Source organism: Labrus mixtus, chromosome 5, assembly GCF_963584025.1.
Source record: "Labrus mixtus chromosome 5, fLabMix1.1, whole genome shotgun sequence".
NCBI lineage: Eukaryota > Metazoa > Chordata > Actinopteri > Labriformes > Labridae > Labrus > Labrus mixtus.
The window spans coordinates 7,808,947-7,835,186 of record NC_083616.1 but is presented as its reverse complement, the minus strand read 5'-3'; the positions used below and the strand labels follow the sequence as shown (position 1 = coordinate 7,835,186).

General features: G+C 41.1%; 4 protein-coding genes across 10 annotated transcripts in view; all 4 read right to left on the bottom strand.

The window, feature by feature from the left end:
* Positions 1–14,518, bottom strand: part of si:ch73-138n13.1 (titin homolog) — a 29,058-nt gene extending 14,540 nt beyond the window's left edge. For 2 of the 3 annotated variants that reach the window (XM_061037571.1, XM_061037568.1), the window contains exons 1-6: positions 14,317–14,518; positions 12,545–12,638; positions 9,512–10,860; positions 9,323–9,407; positions 5,737–8,517; positions 4,724–4,849 (exon numbers count right to left, since the gene is read on the bottom strand). In XM_061037571.1, the coding sequence (XP_060893554.1) occupies positions 4,724–4,849; positions 5,737–8,517; positions 9,323–9,407; positions 9,512–10,845 (4,326 nt within the window). In that variant the 5' untranslated portion in view covers positions 10,846–10,860; positions 12,545–12,638; positions 14,317–14,518. Of the gene's footprint in view, positions 1–4,723; positions 4,850–5,736; positions 8,518–9,322; positions 9,408–9,511; positions 10,861–12,544; positions 12,639–12,968; positions 13,067–14,316 lie in introns of those variants that run through there. The other variant, XM_061037570.1, reaches the window with a different exon arrangement.
* The window catches only part of hnf1a (HNF1 homeobox a), a 51,790-nt gene that overhangs the window by 6,779 nt on the left and 18,771 nt on the right, over positions 1–26,240 (bottom strand). Inside the window, exon 10 of one of the 3 annotated variants that reach the window (XM_061037574.1) lies at positions 3,196–3,269. The exons of the other annotated variants lie outside the window; for them this stretch is intronic. Coding sequence (XP_060893557.1) covers positions 3,211–3,269 — 59 coding nt within the window. The 3' untranslated portion in view covers positions 3,196–3,210. Of the gene's footprint in view, positions 1–3,195; positions 3,270–26,240 lie in introns of those variants that run through there. 3 annotated transcript variants of the gene reach the window in all.
* rnf10 (ring finger protein 10) lies at positions 15,391–23,533 on the bottom strand. 3 transcript variants are annotated; one of them, XM_061037564.1, is made up of 18 exons: positions 23,006–23,531; positions 22,324–22,505; positions 22,005–22,210; positions 21,831–21,921; positions 21,533–21,717; positions 21,230–21,366; positions 20,484–20,638; positions 20,174–20,299; positions 19,962–20,015; positions 19,667–19,889; positions 18,769–18,902; positions 18,547–18,664; positions 18,342–18,443; positions 18,096–18,233; positions 17,905–17,996; positions 17,725–17,782; positions 16,636–16,800; positions 15,391–16,524 (listed from the first exon to the last, which is right to left on the bottom strand). In XM_061037564.1, the coding sequence occupies exons 1-18, from the start codon at positions 23,097–23,099 to the stop codon at positions 16,451–16,453; spliced, it is 2,334 nt and encodes a 777-aa protein (XP_060893547.1). In that variant the 5' UTR covers positions 23,100–23,531; the 3' UTR covers positions 15,391–16,450. The 3 variants fall into 3 exon arrangements, with proteins under 3 accessions (XP_060893547.1, XP_060893546.1, XP_060893548.1); XM_061037563.1 differs by having other exon boundaries at positions 19,667–20,015; XM_061037565.1 differs by lacking the exons at positions 17,725–17,782; positions 17,905–17,996 and having other exon boundaries at positions 19,667–20,015; positions 23,006–23,533.
* Positions 23,754–26,116, bottom strand: pop5 (POP5 homolog, ribonuclease P/MRP subunit). Its single transcript, XM_061037567.1, has 5 exons — positions 26,017–26,116; positions 25,790–25,932; positions 24,774–24,923; positions 24,591–24,674; positions 23,754–24,364 (listed from the first exon to the last, which is right to left on the bottom strand). The coding sequence occupies exons 1-5, from the start codon at positions 26,034–26,036 to the stop codon at positions 24,231–24,233; spliced, it is 531 nt and encodes a 176-aa protein (XP_060893550.1). The 5' UTR covers positions 26,037–26,116; the 3' UTR covers positions 23,754–24,230.

The following is a 26,240-nucleotide window of genomic DNA, read 5'->3' as shown; positions in this document are numbered from 1 at the left end:
AGCTCGTGTCAAAAGGAAAGCTGCTGTAATCGCTCGTATTCCATAAGGAAAACCAGAGTGCATCCAACGCTGTGTCGAATAAAGGAAACAGGAGAGTCCTGAAGTGTGGAGGTAAAAATCCAAAGGAGAAATCAGGAGCAGAGAGGAAATGTTTCTCCCCTCGCCTTTTCTGCAGGTACGGGCAGGTAAGAGAAAATGCGTCAGCAGCGCTGCTCTCTGCACTCAGCGCTGTAGGACTCTCCGTCAAGGAGAAACTGGGTGGAGAGAGGGAGTGTGGAGCAGAGGCAGAGAGTGAGAGAGGGAGAATGGGAGGTCCCTGACTCAGAGCAGGAGGGAGAGGGAGGGGAGGGTGATATATGTTCTGCGGTGCTCTGTCGCTCTAGCCTGATTCAGTTGCAGGGCAGGACTGTGAATTGACTGAGGCAGGACGGAGAAGCAGGGAAACAAATGTGGAACACAGGATAAGGAATAGCATGTAGCATACTTTGCTATTAAACATCAGCACTGTTTAAAGCCAAAGGAGAAGGCTTGAGGGAAAGTGGGGAAGACAGGGTTTGACATTATCAGATAGGTATGAGCACAAGTACATGATCATTTTCAGGACTAAAAATAGATTGATTGGACATGCATGAGGAAGACAGGAGTGTCTCGGAAAAAGAAATGTGATCATACAATCATTAGCAAGTTTCTCAGCAATGAGCCCAAAGCAAGAATCACAACAGTGGAGTGAATGTTTGTTTAAAAATGGCTCAGAGCCAGACTCATGCAAACAACAGAGTAGACTGAAAACACAACTTCCTGATACACACTAACAAGTCACACAGCTCTCTGTAAGAGTCTGGATAAAGCCACAGTAGGCGACTCCAAAGTTTAGAGACATAATCTGAAAGCAATCTGAAACAGAGAGGCTCAAAAAAAGCTGAAACCCTGCCCACATATGCCCCCTACAGGTTATTTGATTATCTTTTCTTTGAAGTGCTGCAATAAAAGGAAATCCACTGTGCAGGTCTTAGTTTTCAATTGAACACAAACTGACCGCTCTCATGTACTGCTCAGCCTGAACGTGGCTGCCTCTTTAACATAAATGACATCACCATACTCAGATAAAACATGTTGAAATTAAAGTACTATGAGTTCGAGAGTTTTTGTTTTTCATATAGCAAGAGGTACTAGGAATTGTTTACTATTACTTACTTCTTGTACTATTACTTACTTATATATTCAGGTACATTAATTGAAATAATCCTTAAAGTAAATACTGAAAAGATCTGTGAATGAATTGATAAATCAAACAGACAATAACTAAAAGAGTTATGCAAATTAAAATAAAAAAAACAATTGCTAATAACTTAGACTGCAGTATAATGACAACAACCAATATATATAATAATTACTGAATTAAATCTTACTGTATCATCAGACATTAAGTACGCATGCTAAGTGCTGGCTACTTTGTCCTCCTAAGTTTAGATTCCGTTCCTGATTGGTCTGTTTTTGTTTTGACCAGAGAAGGTAAAAGCAGTTTTAATGCACCCGCACACGGCCGTTTTGGACGTCCCTCGGTTTGCCAGATATGACACCAGTTATCACGGCAAACAAAAAGTTGTTGTAGCAATGGAAGCTGCCAAGCGAGGTGGTACAGATATAACTGATTCTACCCGATCTAAAAAGCCTCTGCATGTTTCTAATATTGAGAGGTTAAAACGCAGATAGGTTTCAAGACCAGTGCCAAGGTGGCTAAACAATGAAGCCTCCCTGTATTTGGCGTGGCAACCCGCATGTTCATCGACTCTAAGGAGTAGGAGGCGGGGGGAGACAGCTCTCTCCAATGTTTTGAATCTGGACGGCATTACCAATTTAAAACGCTACGTGTCACAGTTATATATTGCTCCTTTTAAATGTGAAACATTTTCTTGGCAAGCAATTTAAATGAAATAAAAGGATTTACTATCCATCTCTGTCTTTTATATAGTATAAAACAAAATGAACAATACGTTTTTATGTGGTAGGGGATAGTAAATTAAGAGTCTCTGGGATTCTATTGTTGGATAGACAAAAGATGCAATTTGAAAAATGTCCCTTTTGAATGAATATAACCATGAATATAATCATAACATTATTCAATAAGCCACAATCAGAAGTGGCAACTGTAATGAAAATAATGGTATGTATGCATGCCTACTCAATATAAATGTCTCTTTAGCCATCTTATCATCACATTTCCCTTCTAACACACATTGTAAGCCTAGATGAGAGATGTCGAAAGAAGATGAGTTACCTCCTCTGATTTCAATAAAAGGATTAAATCAAATAAATCAAGAAGCTCAGACAAAATATAGATTTATTTGCCAGATGTATCTAATCACTGCTCTCAATTTCCCTAATATTTCTACTCCTAATACTAAACATCCTCTGCTGGGAAGTGACTCATGGCCGCTCCGCTCATCACTTCCCCTCATCTGCTGACATCACCAATCTGTGTGCAGCCACAGCAAGAAACTCAAACAGCACTCACACAAACACCACAACAAATGATGTAGCAAAAGTACAGTATACTTTGTCTAAGTCCTAATGTTACGTTTGTTTTAAGAGGATGTTTACATCTTACAGATATATTGATAATAACAGAATTGTCCTGTCACTTACCCAGATGCCGTGTTGAGTGAGGCAGCATGACCAAAAGTACAACACAGCTCTCAGCACGCTGCCCATCTCTGCTCTGCCCCGCTCACCAGTGTAAGACTAGTAACACGACTATGACCTCATCTGTGCGAGTCTCAAGATGCTTCCAACCAATAAATACAATGTAAGGAGATAATAATATATCCGATCTCTGCTACCACTGGTGGATAAGCTTTCTTATTAGTCTCATAGCAATCTGATTGAACCACATGAATGTTTTTGCTCATCATGAACACATCCATTTTAACTGATATTGAAACCGTGCTTCTATATAGAAGTCCTCAGCAGAGAAGTTACCTGGATGTCTGTATATAATAAAAAAACACAGTCACATCTACATCCATACGTCTAAGGACGTGGTTATAAGTGCAATGCAAACCATTCAGAGTATTTTGTTACTTTAAATGAAAAAATGAAACATTATCACTTTGCTGAGGTTGTCCTATACAAGCATAAGTTATTTTCTAATGCAAAGAGTCCGCCTGCTGTTTTTTCTATCAGTTAAAGGTATCGATCACTCTAAATCTTTTAAATATCAATAAATGCACTTTTGGTCAGAGTGCTGTAAATTGCTTCTTCTGGCACAGACCTGCTGGCAGCAGTGACAGGCATTAAAACCACTTCATAATAATAGCCAATATTGTCGCTGATGGTCTTGTTTGCTTTTGTACGTTAAGTGGAGGCATCAATACGAATTTCACTGTTTCATAACCAGCTAAAAACTCCTTACAGGAGCTTTAGGTACAATGTTTACACAATATGGAATTCTGGCACCCACATGACCCGTTCTACCGATTGGCTAGTTCAAGTCCCTCAAGCTTAAAGGTGCTTGTACTCTAAACAGCATTGGAAAAGAGGGAATGTTATTTTTAGAATAAATAAAGGTCTGGAATTAAATAAAATGTGACCATGGCTCAAATCAAGCTGATCTTTTCCAACACGCAGTGCTCTCTTTGCTGTAAACATCACGTTGCCCTCACTGGAGTTCAATGTTATTCTTGGTTTGGATTTAATTTATAATTAGCAGCAGGTCTGCCGCATTTCAATGCAGCACAGCAGTTTTTTTCAGAATGTTCTCCCTATAACGACTTTACATCAATTACTTAATGAGAAAAAAAAGCACTGACAGCAACCAGGAAAAACTCAGACAATCCCACATTTAAACACAGCCACTAGGTGGTGGTAGTGATCTTAAACATTTGGTGACTTAATCCAAGCTCCGTCACAGCAAGCACTTAGCAATTATGAAACACAACATACTGAGCTTTTGTGTTCATAGTGCGTGACATCAACCTGTGCCTACAATTACAGTCTCAATGACAAAGAAGCAACTGTCTGGACCCAACCATACAGGTGTGATCAACACTGTACACGCCTGAATATATGTTGTGTGTACAATTGCGAATAAGCAGAAACATTTTTTTACTAAAAAAAAGTTTGTAATAAACGGCTAAACAAATCAGCTCAGAGGAATATAGTTACACAAATACTACCAGTCTGCTCTGCTCAGATTACATGATCATAAAAGTTCATTTAACTCCACAACTTGTCCTCGGCCATGCTCTGAGGCTTCTGATAAATGAGCAGATAAACACTTACTCATTAACCAATTGACTAATCCAATCCTGAATTACAGGCCTGAGAAGGTTGTTTGGTGGCCACACTTATTTAGCACCTGACGTGGGATGGGTGGAGGTGAGTCTAGGGAGCGTGCCATAAATATCAGTCACCAACTCTTTACTACAGCAGCACATTAGCATGGAGCTGCCAACATTCAACTGACTGCATTCCACTTCTAACTACTGTCTCTAAAAGACACACATTATATTAGTGACAGCGTGCACACAGTTTTCCCTCCTTGTCTCCACTGAGCCGTGTGAGAAATAGTTCAAATAAATACAATGATGAGTATGTTAAAACGCTCGCAGCCAAATATCAAACTGGGTCAAATACTCAGGCAGCAGTTTTAAATCTCATCAGTTTAAATCTTTCCTTGAACCCCATGTTGGTGTAGTAGAGTTCGAGCTGTGGCTTGACTCACCAGGCTGTGGCGGTCCTGCTCCCTGTGGGCGCTGCGACTCCTCATCCTAGACAGGCTTCCCTCCAGAGCACTGCTGGAGGGGGCTGATCGCCGGGACACGCTGCGAGACCTCATCCTGTTCAGCTCCTGAAAACAAACAAGGGATCATGGTAAACTCCTCATCTGGATCACTTCATACAAATCTCCTCTGGCAGCTGTTTACAACCATTTTGGAGGCTGCAGCAAATCTGTGAACCTATGACAAACAGCCATGTGCCACATGATGATCATGACTGACCCGATTAGACTTCAGCTTTCTCATCTGCAAATTTGATTTAATTTGGTTTGGTTTATGCTATTAACACATTTGATTGCTGTTCAAACTGCAAATTGGACATCAGTTTTTTACCAGTCAAATGTGTGTTTCAGAAACAGTGAACAGTCACTCTCTCAAAGAGACACAAACATATACAGTTCAATCCCTGAAGGGGGTATGAGTATGGTTTAACAGTGAATTAGCATAGATTAAGTTTTTACTTTTCCTAACCAAATTAAATAAATCTTTTTTGATAATATTTCAGAGTACATTTGAATTTAAAAAAAAAATGTGTAGCCTCTTTATATTACAAGGAAAGAAAAAGGTTTCTATTCGTTCCATAAAGAGATACTAGCCATGTTTGCTAGTAAAAACTATATCAGTCATTGGTTCAAGATGGTACCTTTATCTCTACATTATTATGCTTTCTATCAGTTCAACCTTTCACCTTTTTCCTTATATTACACTGGAACAACTGCACCTTTATAACTTCCTTGTGTTCTGTGCTGATTTATCTCAAGTTTCTACAAAACTGTATGACTCACATCAAAGCATGCAAATATATACCACAGATGATTCGAGATGACTTTTTTTTTATTGTATGGATTATTTTGATTTTAAATTGGAGAAAACGGGAAGCAAGTAAGATATTGGAAATGCACATTAACTTTTTTCGATTTTGCCTCTGACAGTATTTCATGGATTAATTCTGACTCACCTGAGCTCCCAGTGATCTCCTGTGGCTGTGGACCGCTGCCCTGCTGTCAGGTGGTTGTGGCTCTCTCGGTAGCCATAACTGCTCGACAGAAGTGCTGCTGGAGATTCCACCTGTAGATCCTCCGGTCTCAGCCACTGTTCCTGCAAAAGGGCCCAAGTGAACTGGCTCATCCTGTGCAGCAGACCAGTTCCTCTGTGGAGCCTGGACCCGTTCTTCCTGGAGCCGGAGGAGGAGCTGTTCTGGGCTCAATTTGCTGGCAGATTTTCTTGGTTCAGCCATGGATTTGTCCACATACATGTCAACAGGCCGCAGCTCCCATGGGTCCTGTGGGCCTGTCGTCCATACTGGGCTTGTGAAACCAACTGAAGTCTGTGCTGGTACCTTCCAACTAACATCTCTCTCAGGAGAAGGCTGCAATCTACCTCCAAACCCAGCGTCTACGCTCTGGATACCAGATACAGGAAACAAGTCTTTACTGGGAGACAGCTGAGCGTGAGACGTGAAGGAGTCTATGTCAAGGATGGCAGGCCTGTATGACTCTTCTATTCTTGGAGATGGCTCTTTCCATCGTGTAGAAGGATTGCTGCGCTGAGAGGAATTCTTTTTAAAAGACTCATTTCGGAGCACAGAGTCCAGATCCACCACTCTAGGCCTGAGAGCTGATGCCTCAAACCTCGCCCTCTCCTGTTCCTCCTTCTTCTGCTTCTCCTTAAGTCTCTGCCTCTCTGCTTCTTGCTGTTTGGCAATCAGTCTCATTTTCTCTGCCTCCTCCCTTTCCATCTTCTCCCTCAGTCTTTGTTTCTCCAGCTCCAAAATCTGCTGTCTATCCCTCTCTGCTTGCTTCTGCTTCTCAAACTCGAGGAGCTGCCTCCTTTCCATCTCTTTAACTCTCTCCATCTCTTCCTTCCTCTGCCTTTCCTTCTCCTGCTCTCTTTGTCGCCGCCTCTGGTTTTCTAATTCTTGTCTCTCAATATCTAACTGTCTCTGTCTCTCTCTATCCAACTCTCTTTGTCTCTTTCTCTCCAGCTCTCTTTGCCTTTCCCTCTCAATCTCCCTCTCCATCTCCCGTTGTCTTTCCCTTTCTTTATCTAGCTCCCTCAGTCTCAACATTTCATGTTCTATTGCCATCTGCTTTAATTTCTCGGCCTCTTCTTGCTCCATCTTCTCTCTTAGTCTGTGCCGCTCCAGCTCTCTGATCTGCATCATCTCCCTTTCTTTCTGTTTCTGATTTTGAAACTGTAGAAGCTGTTGTCTCTCCATTTCTCGTATCCTCTCCAGCTCCTCCATGTTCTGTTTTTCCTTTTGGATTTCCAGTAGCTGTCTTTCCCTGTCCAGCTCTCTCTGCCTCTCTTCCTCCCTTTGTCTTAGGCGCTCCATCTCCCGCTGCCTCTCCTTTTCCTGCTCCCTCAGTTTCTCCAACTCTCTCTGCCTCTCCAATTCTCTACGTTTCTCTTTCTCAAGTTGACGTTGCCGTTCTCTTTCCTGCCGTTCTCTTTCCTGCCTCTCTCTCTCCAACTCTTGCAGTTTCTGGTTTTCAAGCTCGGTCTGCTTCTGCCTTTCCAGGGCACGCTGTTTCTCCTCGAACTCTTGTTTCTCCCTCTCAAAGGCTTTCTGTCTTTGTCTTTCAAATTCTCTTTGCCTCTCCATCTCCTTCATTCGTTCAAACTCTAAGTGTGCGTCTTTCTCTATTTCCAGCTGTCTTTGCTTTTCCCTCTCAAGCTCTTTCATGTTTGCCTTGTGTCTTTCTGCCTCCTTTTTAAGTTCTCTTTTCTTTTCAATTTCCATCATTCCATCATCCTCTATCATTTGCCTGTCTAAGGCAGATCTAATCTCTTCATGAGGCACGTGACTCTTCATTATCGATTCCTGAACTTGATCATGAGAGCTTTTCCCATAAGCTTCATCTAATGATGGATTTCTCCTGACTGGAAGAATCTTTCCTTGAGAACTGCCCAAAACAGATCTCAGAGATAAATCATCAAAGGGCATATTCGCCTCTATGCTTGGAGAAACAGGCTCCTGTATTTGTCCTGTCAAAGCAAAGTAGGTTGCCCTGGGTTTGGGCTGTTCGTCTGCCAGCAGCATTTTCAAACGTTTAGGGGCAGCAGCCACTTCCTCCTGTTCTGCATCTATCTTCCTGTCTCTGTCTGTATCCAAAGCACCTTGTCCTTCCGGTTGTGGTTCGTTACTTGCATCTTGTTCGAGACTTGTGGTGGTCCACTTAGGCAAAGCTCCAACTCTTAGATATCGTGGCTGTTGTTCTGGCATCACAGCCGAACCTGATTCAGTTTTTTTCTCTTCTATTGGCCTGTTTCCTTCTGAGCGTCTTGAGCGTAGTGTCATAGCCTTATCCTCCCTCTGAGCTGAGGGGACGACCTCACTCACTGCCCTGCTTTCATCCACTGCCTGCACAGTGTCAAAGGCATGCAACACCCGCAGGGGACTTGATGGAGACACAGGCTCTTTGTAGGTGGCGGTGACCAGAGTTCCCTCATTACTACTTTCTCTCTTTAGTAATGGACTTCTGGGTAAATCCTTTTCCTTGTTCACAGGTTTGCCGTCATCCATCATCATCACACTGTGCCTCTCCACAACATTTTCAAACAGGGACGCTCTCACTTTCTGTATGTCACTGCTGGGACCACAATCCTTGGGAGTTGAGCCAAACACCTGCCCGTCATCCACCCCTTCATCTGGAGAGGCTTGATTGAATAGCTCTTGGGAACCTTTTACATCCACAAACGTCATCTGATCACTGGGGGTGACTGTGGATTCTTCATTCTAAGAAAGTGCAGATACATTTTGGGAATTTCTCTGAGTTTTTGTATATTCATTCAAAATTTGAAGACAAAACAGTGTGTAAAACTCTAAAATGAAATACATTACAAGAGATCAAAACAAATGTGACTTGGCAACAGAAGAGGACAAAATAAAAACACATAAAGAAGTTGAAGTGATTGAGTGAAATGGTATCCCCTTGTTCAATGTTAGCTTAAAGCTTCATAACAGTGGGTGTGGTGCAGAGTTGGTAATCAAAGCCTCTCTGTGTTGACCTTTCCCCAGTGATCTCCTCTCTGAGTGTTTCATAACAGACAGCCAACAGGAAAGAGTAATGTGCCGGCTGTCTTTGGTTTCACAGCTTTGTATATGTATGACGGCAATAATTGTTTTCACCAGGAAAATGTTGATCTTGACACAAAGGGGTCAAATCTGAATTGACGCACATTTAGTCTTCTCAAATAAGATGATATCATAGTTAACCCGTTCATGTCTAATCTGTAATCATTTGTACATACTGGGCAAACTTTGCTTATTTTGTCATCTCTCTTTTCAAAAATTTTCTGACCAGCTACTTTCATGTGCTCTTTTATGTCTTTTCTTCTCTTTGCCAAATACCTTGGTTTTATTTTGGCAAGCGATTATAAGAAACACACAATAGTGCTGCTCTGTTTAGAAAATAGCATGTGAAAGCTTTTCCTAGCACTAAGCTGTGACACAGTTTCTTGTTGTTATTCTCCTTTGCCAGTTAAAGGTAGACTGAGACCAAGAAAAAGTAGTTCATATCAATCTTATTTTTCTTTCTTACCCATGCCTGAGGATCTCTGCTGATGTCATTACGGTCTGTAGCCTCACTGAGGCTGCCGGGGTCTGATGACCTCTCGGATGTAAACCTAATGGACATGCATCAAACAAGACAAAAGCCATGCATGACAATGGAACTCCAAGACAAAGACGTGGGGCAAAAGCAAGCCAAGAAGACATAAGAGCAGCTCACCTTTTAGTCAGGTCAAGGGGCAAGGGGCGGGGCTTCAGTGGGGGTTTCAGGACAGGGCTCTGTGTTGGTGTTGTGTCCACTGTCAGCTGCTTGATCAACTGTTTAACACCCACTGCTGGTTCAGTTTCAGGGACTGGCTGCCCTGCAGTGTGGACATCTGACAATTGGCCTGTGGCACCCACACCGGGAGAGGAGGATGAATCAAGGAGGAGACTGATTCGCTTCTTGATGCTGACTGCACGTTTATCATCATCAGGATTCTTCACTGTTGGTTCTTCTGTCTTTTTGTTACTTTGGTCTGAGACAGTTTGCTTAGGTTCAACATCAGTAATTTGTGGTGTGGCACTCTTAGGAGTTTTGTCTTGCTCTTTCTTTTGTGGCAGTGTCATCTCTTCTGGAGTGTTTTCCTTAGTGTTTTCTTTGGGAGATTTACGATGTAGTGAAAGACCAATAGACTCAAATTTGGACGTGAGATCAGCTGATAGTGGTCGCCTTCCGACCCAGCGAGGGCCAGGAGGTGAGGCCTCTGTCTTGGTTGGACTGTCAAGAAAAATGGCTGATACAGGTCTGGGCCTCGAGCCTCTGTTCTGGTGTCGGATAGGCACTGCTGCTTCAGGTTTAGTTTTTTCATTTTCTTCTGCCTCTTGCCCCACCAGATCGAGAGAACCCATAGACTTGGCTCTTGCGATGGAGGAACCTCCTTTGCTAGATGTCATCTGGTCCTTCTCATCTTCATTTTTTGTGGATCCAGACCACTCTGCTGCTGGAAGTTGTTTAAAGCTCTTGGCATAGGCTAAGCTTGATGCAGAAGGTCTCTGTCTCAAAGCTGGAACAGGTGGACTGGGTTTGCTGGGGTCTCCGGGGATAAGAAGAGGGGCTGGTTTAAATGGATGGACTACCGGCTTGCTTGTTTGCCCGGAGCTCAATTTATTAGATGTTTTTAAGGTAGTATTAGTAGGTAGGTTAGGGTAGGTTGATACTAGTCTTGGTTTGCCAGTGGCAGCTGGTTGTTGTTGTTGTTTTGCCATGAATGGAAGCTCTGGTTTCTGTCCGGGAAGAAGAGTGGACTCTGACCGGGGTTTGGGGTGTGGCTTAGGGGCAAGAATGGGTTTAATGGTGGGGTTTCTCTCCACAGAAAAAGGTTTGGGACTAAGCCTTGGCTTGGGGCCTGGTGCAGGTTTGTTAGGCTCAGGAGTGATGATATGGGACTGGTTGATGGAGGGGATCTCAATGAGGCTCTTGTTGCTGGAGTCAGTAAGGGGACTCAGGTGAAGTCGGCCTCCTACCCCTGTCCTCCCTACTTCCCCAGCCTGAACCTCCACCTGAGCAGCCATCCTCTTCAACAGCACCTTAGAATAAGAAGAAACATATCTCTTCAGAAAGACAAAACAAAAACAAAGCAACAGTCATTTTTTCTATTGTGGTACTCAACCACAGAACTGTATAATGCAAAATCCAACATATAATTAGCCTCAAAACACTCCCTCTGTCTTCCTATTACTGTGAACTTTGTCTTGGGAGTGGCCTGCACGCAGCACAATTAAAGACCTGAGTGAGAAAGATATTTACACAAGGCTATTGATCACTCCAGCACGTTAAAAAACATGTGTTCACAGCACAAGGGTTGATGCTGGGATTTTGTCAGATACATTTCATTTAAAGGCCATTTTTGACACAAAACATTAGGAAAACCACAGACGTCATTTATAAAATTAATATCTAGACTAATTTCCCTTTAATTTCTTCAGTTTTAGGGTCAATGTATTGTACATGCTGACACACTCTTAAGGCTGACCCTGAGAGCTGAATAAAAACAGAGATATTTATCATTTCATTAGTAACACCCCACTGTTAGTTAAAACATATTTTTTTTGTTAACCATCAAAACACTGCATATTATATTATATTATATACTACATATAAAATTCTCTGATTTCCTATAAGCGTGTTCACAGAAGACTTCCACAATAATGATAGCAAAAAAAAAATGAACAGGTGCATTTAAGTACATTAAAAAAGCACTGGTAAATGATAGTTTCTCATTCTTCTAATAATTAACAACACCTGCACCGCGGGAAACTAAATGGGATGCAATTATCTTTAATGTTAACAATTTTACCTGTGCTTTTTCCCCCTGACATGAAATATGATTATTGCTCCAGCAGCAGCTACACGCTGATGACTTTCTTCTGTGTTTGTGGTGAACTCAAGTTACAATTACTTTTTCTGTATGATATTTAAATGTGCTTCCTTTGTTTTACATAAACAATACTGGTTTGGCTAAATACTTTGAATACTCTTTAAGCAGATGTTGGTTGAGCTAAAAAAAAGCAAATAAGAAAAGATGTTACAATACCCTAGAAACACTATGTTGCTACATTTTTAAGCAATGTTTGATATTTTAATATTGTGATTTATGTTTTAATTTGAAGTTGTATTCCTTATTTGTGATAAGTATTTGTAATCTTCCAAAATCTCTTGATTTCTTTTAAATTGTTTAATTAAGTTGTCTGGCTGGTGCAGTAGAAATCTGGACTGGGTACCTAAGGCGGATCCTGAGACAGGGGAGAGGTTGGACAACTGTACAATGTCATTGTTTTCTTTTCATGTTGTTACACAGGCAAATCAGGCTTAGAGAGTGAATGGGGATTCCACTGCAAACACACACCAGACGGCCATTTCCATTTTAGCTCCTCCCCTGATGAACTTTCATATGTTTATCTTGAAACAAGCCTCCAGCCTACATGAGACCAAGTAATAAACTTCAGATAACCCAAGTGTATCTGTCTCCAGTCCTCTGACACATTATGAAAATAATCTGTTTTATTATTAGTTGGTCCCATAATGAGAACGAAGACAGAAAACATGCAAAGCACTGCTGCGTGAGCCCTTTAAGAGGCTTTTTTCACCAATGATAATGCTTTCCACATGTTGCTGTGCAGAGATACAGCACCGCACAGAAGAACAACAGTCCTTTCAGAAAAAAATGACATGCTTGATCAAACTGCTGTGAATAATCCTGACACGTCTTACCTGACCAGATGTCAACCGTCTGCTGTAGAGCTCTGGCTTTTGTTGTAACCAAGCAGCGATGTCATATCACACAGGAGGAGGGAGTTGAAGGAGCCTGAGAAAGAAAGCACACAAGCCTTTCACTCGACAGGACTGCTGTAGTAGACAAAATCACAGCAAGGCTACTTGGAGCTGTATGAATGCTTCCTCACTGCGGTGTTTGCACGCCTCCAAACTGAAGCAAACAGATAATCATGTTTACTCTGACACAGACTTGAGTTCACAAAGTCACACCCAAACATGCGTTCTAGCTTATGACATACTGTAAGTCCAGCTGTAAAAAACAAACAACAAAAAGCAGTCGAAAGTCATTAACTGATTGCTGCAGCTACATGTTTACTTTTACCTCCTCTTGATTTGCATTGTGCCCTAGATCACAACTCACCTGTCACTCACACACTATGTCTATGTAAATTTAATCTGGTTACATTGAAACCAGAACTGTTTGTACTCCTTCACTACAGCCATTCCTCTCTCTCTATGCTCTTCTTCAGTGCAAGTCATTTCACAAACCTGCACTGATAAGGTTCAACTTATTGTTATTTATAAATGCAATACATCATAAATTAAAAAAAGGGGGCAGAAATGAAACAGTAAGCTACAGAGAAAGCACAAAGACTTGCACACAGCTAAAAGGGATTTTAAAGTTTGAGAACATGAACTTTGGATGTTGACAGGAAACGCCTTCGCTAAGATGGAATGCTAAAAATCCACTGATGGTGGGTCGAGCAGCACAGCAGGGATTAGGAACGTGTCTGCCTTATATAGACCTTTAGACATACAAGGATTCTGCATCAGGCTCATTTCAAAAAGCCAGAAACAACAAAAGACAACCATCTCCAACATCTGTATTAATTCTAGCAGGAGTTGATATGATAAATAATCAAAACAGTGGGCGAGAATCTTGAAGAACGGGTTCAGCAAAAGTCACATGCACATATTTTTGCAATTTTGGCAGTAACAAAATACAGACAGAGTAGGGCAGGGGGTAAACCAACTCAGGGTTTCTTGTGTTGTGACTCAAACCAGTAACCTGGTTTAGCCAGTTAGACAAAGGAAGCTGTAGACAATAGACAACTTCACGTCAACTGATCTATTAAAAGCTGAAAGTATATTTACACCCGGTAGTGTGTGTTTTAAAACTTTGAATTACAGTCCACAAATATGCAACTAATGACATAACTATGGTTGTCTTCTGTCATCCAAGAGGACCAAACACATTTGAACCTGTGTGTCTCAGAATAAGAACATGATGATCCAGTGTAGGGAGGAGATCTGTAGTTGTATAATGAGGGCAAGCACAAGGATAAATATCCCAGCCAATCAAAGGGCTTTTATGTGAACCAACATACTTAGGTGGCAGATTTGTATTATCTACTCTACCTTGATTTAAGGGTTTCATAACAGCATTTTCTATTACTTTCAGTCCGTCCTAAAACTGCAACAAGTGCTAACTCTTCCTCCTCTCCTGTCTGCTCACCTTAACTACCTATCACCGAGGTAAAACACAAGAGTTTGCTTTGAATGTTCAATAAGTGTGCACAAGCAATGAATGACTACGACGTATTCAAACTGTATACTCATTGGAGATTAAAACAAGAGAAATGAAGGTTTCACCATCTTCTCGTTAGCAGCGGATAGCTAACAACTCAAGAAGCTGAAGTCCAAAATGGAAACAGTGACTGAACCTGTCTTTTCTCTGGATGTGCTCATAAGGACCGGAGACAACTTACCGCACGGGAAAGTCAGTTCTGCTCCTTTTTCCTGGGCGAAACAACTTAAAAACAATAATTTAAACCAATGTGAAAGTATAACTCCGAGTCGTGACAGTTCGTTAATACAAGGGCTAGCGGAGTGGCTAACTTAGCAGGTTTACTTCGCTAGCTATCCCGTCTCAGGTTGCAGTAGTGTTGTTGACAGGCTAGACGAGACAGCGCTGAACAAGCCGCCTGACTGGTTAGCCTCCGCACTAGCATCAAGTTAGCTAGCGGTACACCAGTGTTCCGGTAAGTACTTTCAAAATAAAGTTTAGCAACAGGTAAAATTGAGTTAATGCTACATTTGAGCATTTGAACCAGTATTTTTGTTATAATTATCCGGGTCGTAAAGAGTATCTAATTAAGATATTTAAATCACAAGGTGTTTCCCATGATGACACGCATTCACTTCATAGCAAATATTTTATTTAAAACGTAAATCACCTGGACTTCCGGAATGATGTTAAACTAAATCTGGATAACTTGACGTATCTTTGGCTTCATCCTAGACCGACAGAGGGATTATCCCATCCAAGCTATGAAGGGGTTAATTGGTCATTTATCAGCAAAAACGGAGATTTACCTTTGTGACTGTAGTTTTATGAATCCTGGATGACCCTCAGAAAGGATCAAATAGAAACAAATATTCTGTCTGCGTTTCAGAGTTAAATAGAATAAAACTTTGGCAAATGTATTTTTGAAATCTTTAATATTGACTTTTTTTCCCCTTCAACTATACCCAAGTTTGTAGTTTAAATCAATATGTTTATGATTTCCATAAATGCCAGAGCCCGTTTCTTTCCTTGTATTAAGTAGGCACTAGGCAGCCCATACTTAAAACAGACTATGGCTGAAATAACTCCATAGGAAATGGATTGTAAGGTGCCTAATGCGAGTCAGGACTGCCCTCTCGTGGACAAAAGTAAACACTGCAGACAGAGGGCAGCCAAACGCCTAATAGGATAGTGACTTCTTGTGTTTGACCTCACCAGCCCATAATCCTTTATTGTCCTTGACATTAGTTAATTCAAGAATGAAACAGTCAGTGTCTTGATTGTGCATAATTGTTTATTCATTTCAACAGACTAGTTATGCTTACTAGTCTAAACTTGCTCAAAATTCAAGGTGAATTAAAGAACCCTCCAACAAAACATTTCAGATCCACCTTTCTTTTCAGGTTTCACCAGCATTTTTTAAATGTCGCATTTCTCTTTAGCATCACACCTTTCCAACACTGAAAATAAACAGGGTGTATTATTAAATGTTAGTAAATATTATAAAACAGAAGGTGACCGAGGAGAAAATGAATGAGAAGAAAGTGCGTATTTACTGATAAACCAGGTAGTATACACTAGATCTCTGTTGAACCAACAAACCTAATCTCTTTTAATACTGTTTTTACTTCCTCACTATGGTATTAGAACATTTTGTACTTGTGTTGTTAGAAAATACTAGGGCAGTTATGTCAAACCAGCAATCCCCAAAACTTATCCTTTTTAAAAAGGTTGACACTAACCAGTGAAACACTGAAAGAAATCAAAGTATTTATTCATTCTGTTCTTAAGTCTAGCACCAGATTGAGATTTCAGAGCACTGAGTATCCTGGAAAGATTTGAAGGTGCACATACCTGCAGCTGGCTGACTGCTATTCTAAAGTAACACACCATAGAATGATCTTAACCACATTACTCAAGGATCCTACATTCAACTCGCAGGGTTTGATTCAGGAAAGGTGGACATCCCCCATCAACCCATGTGATGTATCTGGAAGCAAAGAAAGCCTAAAACATACACAACTGGAAAGCCTAATGTCACAATATTCCTGACTTTGCTTAGCCTCAGAAATAAATGTTTTCCCACAGAGCTTTGTGACAGGAATCTGCTGCAAAGCTATGAGCTAGCTGAAAATATATGCAAATAAAACTGATGGTGTGCCAACCCAAAAGGTGGACCATGCTCTAAGAGCAAAAATTAAAAGAAGCACCACCTTTGATACTTAGTGAAGCCTTTTTCCATAGTTTAGTTCTGGAACAGGTCGGCATGGAAGTAAAAACAAGAGAAGTGGGAAGATGAAACAAAGAAACAGATTGTAATTGAACTTCAGTGTGGTCTATTTTGTGTGAACCATGGATGTGCTAAAGAGAATTTTCTGCTTTTTCTTTTTCTTCTTTCCTCCTTTCTCATCTGAAAGAGAAGACACCAGGAATCAGTTTGAGATGAAGAACAGACACTTTAGCTTCAGAATAAATACCTAAATGTATGATACTAGAAACAGTTAATCTAGAGAAACCACACCTGGCTCAACCACAGGTTGAGGGGGAGAAGCAGGACCACTGTCCAGCTGCAGAAGTGCCTTCTCAATAGCCTGACTGAAGGAGTTTTGGAAGCTGGGCACGGGGACGCGGTCTGACCCGTCACTCTCTCCATCGCTGTCTGCTGCTGGGGGAGCTAGCAACATATCTGCATGGCAAAAGACACAATACTCACATCAGGAAGCCTACAGGGAGAACACTGCTTGGCAGCCAAAAAAACAGGTTTTACAGGAAATACAAAATAATACACAAAGCTGAAATGATTTCAACCTCACACTTTCCATAACATGTTGCTTTACCAGCTTACACAGGCACACATGCAAGTACTGGGGACTGTCTATATCAGATAGTTTGGACAAAAATAAAAACAAGTCAATCAATTATAGTTTTAACTGAAGTTCATGTAGCCATCAATATAAAAACATTTGTTTAAAGAATAATGCAAGTGACAAAAGTACCATTTAGCTCCTGGTTTAAATAGCATCAGACTGTTAAGGTTTTTGGATATACAGTTGACAACATGCGGACAAGCATTGTTTCTATTATACAAGTGTTAGGGAACAGTAAGGTTCTTCTTCTTCATCCTTATCTGTCTGTTTTGTTAATTACTTTGGACTGGTTTTCATGGGGAGAATAGAGAATGGGTTTAAACTGTGTTTACTGGTTTGTCCGATAGTCTTGAACTCAGAGTGCTGCTGCTCAGAGTGGTGCTCTGTCGCTTTAAATTACGTAATAAGACAGGTGAAGTGGTAGCTGACGGAGGACCTGTATGGAGCTAGCATTTATGTATCTTAAACCCTTTCAAGAAAATGTTTGTGGATATCTTAATTTATAAAAAGGTATACTGAGGGAGCTATCCACTCTGCTACAGCTCTTAAGTTCCACTGGTTGTAAAAAATATTCTTCACCTTTTCATTTCCAAAGGCAGCCATTTCACAATCAAATATTAATTTGCAGTTCACATTTTCATGCAAGCACAATTCGTTTCTGAAACAATACTTTAATTTAATTTCTTCTCAAAATGTTGACATCAAATGTTTAAGTAACAGCAATATCTAGGCTCTTGCTGTACCTTTCTTTGGGTTGACTCTGGGCCCAGCATCAACTCTGGCTTTCCCATCTCTTAGCATCTGTATGGGACATGGTAAGAGTCAGACAATTCCAGGTATATACATTATAGGCCAGAATATAATAAGATCATTGGTTTTCAGTTTTTATGCTGAGTTGGCTTTTGTGTGTCTGCCATACACACCTGTGCAAAGGACATACAGTGGGAGTCGTCCTCCACACTGCCGACTATGGGCGAAGAGCTTTGCCCGTTCAGACTGGGGAATCTCATCCCGTCTAAAACAACAAACGGATTGCTCAATTTACATTGTTCAAAAGCTATAGGCATCCAGAGACTCTGAATGATACATTTACGGAGGAAGAAGTTGTTCTTACCAGAGGATGGACTGGTGCTGAGCGGTGAGGGGGGATTATATGTGAAATCAGGCTGAAGTGGGGGGCTGCCGTAGTAAGACGGGGACCCAAATGCAGGAAAATGATGAAGGTTCTCTAATCCAATGTGCACCTCAGGATCTGGGGGTAGAGCAAAATGAAAATACAGTTAGATTATTATTAATCTCTCAAATTTGTCTTCATCATTGATTTTTCTGATGGAGTTGTGATCCAGTCAGCTGTACTTACATTTACCCTGCTTCTTGTTCTCCTCTATTTCAATACGCCTCTCTCTGCGCTTCTCATCCCTCACTTTTTTCTGCCTTAAGCGCTTTCTCTTCTCCAAGTCATCTGATACGGTAGAAAAGAGCATCAAAGACGACAATTCAATTCTACTTAATCTCCTTTCTATAACTGTAACGTCACATCCTAAACCCAGGAAAAGTGTTCTAACCTGCAAAGGTGTCCAGAGTTTCCTTGGACAGGATTGGTGGCTGTAGAGCTAACTCACAGATGCTGAACTCGCATGTGAGCGGCAGGTGAGCCAGATAGCGATGACGGCGACGAATATCCTGCAAGAAAGTCATGCATGGACAATGAATTTAAAAACTGAAACAAGATAGGTTGAAGTTAGTTTTTTAACCAGTATGTGATTTTTGTTCATTTATTTGCTGACCTCAGTTACGGTGTGTCCCACTATCTCTACCACTGAAGCAGTGATGGAGTCAGGACTGGCCTCCAGGCTGCCGTATTCACGTAACAGACAGCGTACATTCAAAGGATGCAGGAACATCTGCTGGCAGTCGTCAGCTAGAGAAAGAAATATGGAGGGGGAGGAAGAGATAATGAGAGAAAGTCCCCAATGAAAATGAAATATGAGACATACAGTTTTTCATTAAGCTAAGATGAACAGGCTTTTTCCATTGTCCATTGTTTCTGTGACTAAAATGTACAAAACCTAGCAGTTAGGTTGCATCCCATGTACAGAGACCTATAGTTCTGCAATCAGGGGGCTTGGGTTCGAGTCCCACTTGTCCCACCAATCTTTCAAATGTACAAGATTTTGCAGTGGTTGTTTTGTCAATGATTATTATTTTGGCATTAGTTTTAACAGATTGGACCAAGAAGATAGAAAGTAAATACAGGGATAGAGAGAGAGAGTGGGGTAACGTGCCAAAGGGTTAACAGTGGGACTTGAACTAGGGGCAGATGCAGCCAGAACGAGTCTCGACACAATTCGCACACTCTACCAACTGAGCAACCCGGCGCTCCCGTTTCCTTGTGATGTGTTTAATGTTATACTGCACGTAGGGATCTAATCAAACTAACCACTAACCAAACAGGATTTGTCTGTTTTTGATGAACCGCTAATTTATTACATGTCTTCATGTCAATGGATTCAACTGTCAGTTACTGGTTATGTAATCAGGCTGTTTTCAAAACAGTTACCTCAAAGTAAATTTATCATCACCACATCCAAGCTTGACATTAGTCATTAGTTTAGAAGCAAGTCTGACTGATTTTGTTAGGAGGAAACCTCACAGGTTAAGGCACAAATGAAGGGAGTTACTTACCTTGGTAGAAGTAGTAGTAAGGTCCATGCACTGAACTTGTCGAGGGTCGGCCACACTCTGCATGGCCAGCAGAACTAACTTCATCAGGCTCAGGCTCTGGAACTGCATCCATCATAGCCTCTGGAGGCTCCTCCAGGACACACTCCAAAATGCCTTCAGGGAGGCCTGGCAGCTCTGCAGAAGCAGCCTCTGCAACTTCCTCAGCCTCTGGAACCTCCTGAGTCTCTGGGTCCTCCTCAGCCTCTGGGTCCTCCTCAGCCTCTGGGTCCTCCTCAGCCTCTGGGTCCTCCTCAGCCTCTGGGTCCTCCTCCACTTCATCATCAAATGCAGAGGAATACTGTAGCACAGGCTACAAAGGAAAGAGGCATAACTGATCAGAACTATACAATTTTATCAGGAGAAAGTAGAGTTCTGGGAAAGAGCCTGCATGTCAAATATTTCAATTACATCTCCAGTGCATACTAAACTGTTAGATCTAATGTTAACATGTTTTGTGGTTAGAATCACCTTGTTGCTGCTGGTGTGAACAACCACTTCTTCAACGGGACAAGGAGACTGTTCTAGAGTCAGGGAGGAGAAGTCGAGGATGTCTTCTGCATTAGCCTTCTGCTTCTTCAGCATTTCCTCTCGCTCCTAAAAAACAGACATATAGAGAGTTCAATCAGTTTATATCAATTCATGGTTTATGGTCAGGGTCTTTCAAGTTTATTTCAATCCTGTTAGATTTATATAATCCTAATGCACTCATTTCAAACAGATGTTTTTGTACACTATGTGGTGCTAAATGTTTAATTTATGAAGACAGAGAGGCATGTACCTGCAAAAGACAAAGCGCACTCTGGATGAAGCACCCTTGGGTGTCCTCCTCCTGGCTGAGTTGAGCCTCCAGAACAGCTTTCTCTTCTGCAACCAGGTTCAGGACCTGCGCAGGGGAGGTCAGCAACAGCTTGGAGTACGGGCTTAGACTTGCATCTGGAAAACACGTGATCACAGGTGGATTGGGTAGTGAGGGAATCTTTAAAGTAATCTTTTAAAGTGTCATCAGATTTATTTGGTGTTAACACATAAAACACTGACAATTAGAAGGTGGAAAATGTTTCACTTGTATGCAAAAGACAACAGGTAATCATACAGTGCTGTCATGGCTCCCCCTCACAGACAACATGCATGTGTTGACAAGCAGATGAGCAGTGTTGTTAGAAACTGAAGACCCATGTCAAAAAAGGTACAATAATATTACTGGATTTTGCGCAATTATAACGCTAGTGTCTTCAGCCTATTGTAGAGACAACTTGTATTTATTTATTTGCATGCTGACCACTTATAGCAAGACATCCGTGGCCCACTGCCAAACTTAAATAGTGCTGTAAGCAGGCAACCGGGGTGATTAGTGGACATGGGATAGACACCATTATCCCTGTTTAAGTTGTTGTACTATTACATCAACTTTGAAACTACTATTTTAAGGTGGAAAAGTTACATGTTGGTGCTTTAATAAGAGCAGAATTGTTAACATAGATCTGCTACATCACTTTCATAAACTAAAGTCCTCTTGTCTCTCACCTCCAAAGCGAACAGGCTCCTCCACCTTCACCCACTTAGAGCTGGGCATGGCCACAAGAGAACCCTTTTCCCTCCGCATCAGACGCATGGTGATTAACTCACCAGCTAAATACTGCCTGGTCTCCATGGCAACCACACTATAAGAAGGAAAAAACTGTTAGGGGAAATTAAAAAAAAAAAATACACCAAACAAAAGTGTATTTAACTGTTTCTGTGTGTGGGCTTCAGTGTTTTCCTTGTACACTTTTCTACACATCATAACACCAGAGCTTATCAACAAAGCTTCACTTGGTTTTTATTTACCTCTTCAGGTCAGCAGTGTGAACTGCTTCGTAGCAGATGGGGCACTTGGACCAGCTCTTCTCTCCCAGAGACAGGTAGTGCAGCAAGCACGGCCAGCAGAAGATGTGTCCACACCTGGTGATGCGTGCTGCCACAGGAGGGTAGAGGCAGATAGGACAAGACGGCACTTCATGACTGTAGATGCGCTGGAGAAATACACACATTGTTAATTTGTGGATCTGTTTTTTGTTCATGGTGTGAGCTTTATTTCTAAAACACTTGTACTGGTGCCTTTCATCAACAGAGAAGAAGTACTCACCACTTGCTGCACACAGTCCCAGTTGACCAGAGTGTCTGGATCAGTGAAGTGGGCCTTGTAGTCCTGGTCATCAGTCACCACAAACTGGCAGCTGAAACATACAAAATAAGTTAACTCCCACATATTTAAGGCTTTCTGTTGCATATAATGTAAAGGTACAGAGAGGCTGTTTACTTGGCTTGCAGAAAAAGCTCCTTGTTGAAGGGCTTGTGCTTGTGGCCCCATTTGTTTCGGCGGCCCCAACAGGAGGGGCCTCCATCTCCGAAGCCACCATTTCCTCCACGTGGTTCAAAGGTAAAGTTCAGCAGGTGGTTTAAGCTTATTTTCTTCGGTCCAGCAAATTGAGCCGGGCTAAATTCGGCCCGGCGTGTCTCTGCTACCTTTAAGGGTAGTGGACCAAAACTGTTGTTAGAACCAAAACTTAAAGTTGTGTTTCTGTTCAAAGTTCAAAATCTTCAATAATAAGATGATAAAATCCTTTAAAAGTACGTACCTCCTCACGTCGTCCTCCACCTGTAAGACCAGACTGTCGTCCACCTCTCTGAAGGGGTCTCTTGTCAAAATTCTTGCTTTTCTGTGAATTGGTGCGGCGAGTGCCTGGGAAACTGTCGGTTTTAGGAAAGGTGGGCTCACGTTTGCGGCTGTAGCGCTTGGAGCCTCCATTGTTTTTACCTTCTGTAAGAAAGAAAAATACAATTGCTATGTGAATACAGAATATGGAAATCCTTACATAATAATGCCTAATATTTGAACTGTTACATTAAAGTGTGATGTTTTTTGTTTGTCCCCAACTACAATAAATAAACAATAAATCTTTAGTAAAGCATTAGGGTCTACAAAAGTAAGTGAAATTGATATTCCTGCAATGTAAGAGGAGAACTCTCTAAGAATAATAAAATAAGTTATTCATAATTAATTTTAAAATTGATCAGTGTTTTTCCATTCGTGTTGCACGAATCCAGCATTAGTGGTAGTAACGAAGAGCATATAAAACATAAAGCTGTGTGCAATAATTATCTGCAGTTCTGACGGATCAGAGGTTCAAATGTTTTCACAACGACGTCAGCCCGAGCAGATAAACAACGTCTGCGCTACTGCTAGGCCGCAGCAGGCCACAAAACAAGGAGTGTTTAGCCCAGGTGTAGACGACATGTAGTTTTTTAAAGGGTTTTCACCTGTTTTGGGTTTAGAGTCGCCCGGTGTAGGTCCTGTGGAGCTGGAACGGGGCGGAACTTTGTTGCTGGTGCTGCTGTTTGGATTCTTCTCCATGTTTGTCTCCGTGTGGTGAGTAATGTAGAGGCCGAGCTCCAGGCAGAGAGCCGCACAGCTCTCTGATATCAAACTGAAAAACTGAGGAGGAAAGCGGGTTGCAGTGAGTGAGGGTCAGGCAACGAAGGCCCTGGTTCATTTCTGTCAAACGCGGAGACCCCATCACGGCGACATCTTGACAGCAAAACAAACCCGAGAAAAATAAGAGACACGATTTCGGCGTCTCAAGTTATGGAGTCTGATGGTAGAGAGGACGAAAGCTCGTCACACGGGGCCAAAACCCCCGAATTTTAGGTTTTTCCTCGTTAAGGAAAATAATACGCCCTTGACAAGGCGGTAAATGTTTTCCAAGAGCTGGAAAACTTGTCAATTAAAAGATTTTGACCAAAAAAATAAAGCCGTTTCGAAGCGCTTGCTCTAATGGCGACGGGTCGCCAAACAGCAATCGGAGAGACCCGGATGTTTCTTGTACCGTCTGAAAATAAGTTCAGTTCGGAGGCTCAGTGAAGCATTGTGGGACATGTAGTATGCATTGCCATGGCTGTTCAAAAGTTTTTAATTTGTCCATGTGCAAAACTGCACCAATGTTTAAGGTACACCATCAGTTTTCTTACTATTTGGAATTGTTTGAAGAAGTTATTTGAGGACACATACTTGTATATAGTTTCTTCAAAATAGTACTTTAATATGTACACAAAATAAAGATGAGCACGGTAACACTCTTGGTAACAATCGTAATATTTACAGCCCATTGTAACATTACATAATAAACTCATTAGAAAAATAAGAACTTCCTTTCCAAACCACTTTTGTGCTTTATCTGCATAGAAAAAAAGAAACAGTGTTAAGGTGCTCTGAAGATAAAACATGCTTACTTGCTCTAAAAGGAGTCAGCCCAATAATTTGTTACAAAGTGTAATAAACATACATTGACTCCCATTAAAGAAGAAACACATACAGTCCGACAGTTTCTTTTTTTAACCAATGCATTTGGGGTAAACCATTTCTAGAGAGGGATTTGTATAAATACTTCACAGCTTCTTTTCTGTCAGTCCCATACAAAACTTTGAGCAGAAACAAAAATCTAAAAAGAGATCTTCTGCTGCTGTTCATTTACTGCATGCTATGCAGTCACTCTTCTTCCTCTTCCTCACTGAAAGATTCCTCTTCATCTTCGTCACTGACATAGTCCTCCTCAGATGCCTCCTTGTTTTGTCTAGTAAGAGAGAAGTTCAGAAGTGCTTCGCGAACCTCTTGTTTCTCTTCTGTAAAAGACAATATGGAGAACTAACCAGTCAATTTGTATTTTCATTGTAATGTCCTTTCAAAGTATTCAATGTAGCAGTTTGCAGTAAACCATAGACTGCAGAAGTATAACAAATATTCTTAAAAAACACAAGAACAAATAAATGAATAACTAACAAAAACAACTGGCTTTATTTGTTGGGCTCAGTATAAAAAATACTTCAAAGCATTATATTAATTCCTTACCTTCATCTTTACATGTAGGGAGAATTCGATGGAGTTGCTGCGTGTGATATCGGATCAGAAACTTCTGGCATGTTCTAATTGTTCCTGGGGAAAAATAACAATTCATTATTTATCATTATTTTTTAAGATGTTTAAATGTTTTTTTTCTGATTCATTGGGAAATAGTTACTGATATTTTCTTACCTCCAACATGTAAACAGTTGAGAAAACATGGGATGTTTTGCCCCTGGTTTTCAATACAGGTGATGAAAGGCAATGCAGACCAGAGGAGTTTGTAACACATTTTAGGGAAACGCAGGAACACAATGCCTGTAAGAGCATTCAGATATTTCACTGGGAAAAAAAACACACAGAGAAAGTAATTAACCAAGGTACAACCTGCAAAATGTAGAGTAAATGATGGCTGTGGCAAGTAAACATTTCAAGTCACCTGCCAACATGTCTGAGTGTTAATTGTAAATAGAAAGAGGCGAGTGCTGCACACTGCACACGGTCAAAAATAGAAAAATAAAATGATGGATTCAGGTGCTCCTCAAGGATAAGGGACAGAAATCAAACTGCAAATAAATAAATTACTCTCCAGGTTATTTGCAAACACAGTTTATGGCAGTCTTAACTGAAAATGCGAGGCATTCTGAGGCAATATAAAAATCCTTTATTTAACAGGGATGTGTCGAGGCGAACTGTGTTTGCAAATTACATGGACATTCGTTTATTTATTTGCATGGCTGAATGTAATTTTTATTATGTATTTCTAAAGTTAATCATAACCAATGATTTAGGTTATTATCAATATTACTCCTGCAAGTACCACTGTGTCCGTGTTTACATTCCTTAATCATTCTACTACATATATTAGGATCTGCACACATGAGGTGAGGGGCTTGTTTAAGTTTGTACGTTTGATTTTGCATATAGCACAGTCTATAATACTTTTTTATTGATCACAATTCAAAACATTAGACGTTTTATTCAAATTAATTATATCTAGTCCAGAAATATAGACAACAAATATGTAAGTAATTTAAACGGGATGCAACAATGATCAAATTAATAATTTGATTTAGCTTGGGCAGTTAAGGGAAATTGTGTAACTGTATCCATATACGGTGCATTAAAAGAAAATCAAGAGAAGGTACCATTCCGTGTTTTTGATGGTTATCTATGTTACATATTCAACTTTATCTACAACTACTAACCAGACATCCTGACGCTGCAGAGAGCCTCCCCGTAGTCCCCATGTATGCGGGCCACGGCAGCCTTCACTGCCCTGAACACAGCTCGGTCATCCAGCAGCAACAGGCGGCTCCTGTCTGTCACGTTGACCTCCAACAGCAAATACCTACAGGTAAAAGAATGACCACTCAGAAACGTATAAACAAGTTCAAACAGTGTGAGAAAGTGTAATATAGAGAGCACATTTTACCTCGACTTCACTCGAACCATCTTCTTCGGTGGGAACTTCCGTCATCAAAGTAGCTTCTACCTAAACATGTGCTGCAGTGCCACCTGCTGGACAGTAATAGATCTGCTGTATGCATAGTCTATGATACCGACCTAACACATGTAAGATTGTACTGAATCACCATATCGTTACAAAAAAGTGAGGGATTAAATGCGATAGCGTTTACACTGGACAAAGTGTCTGAT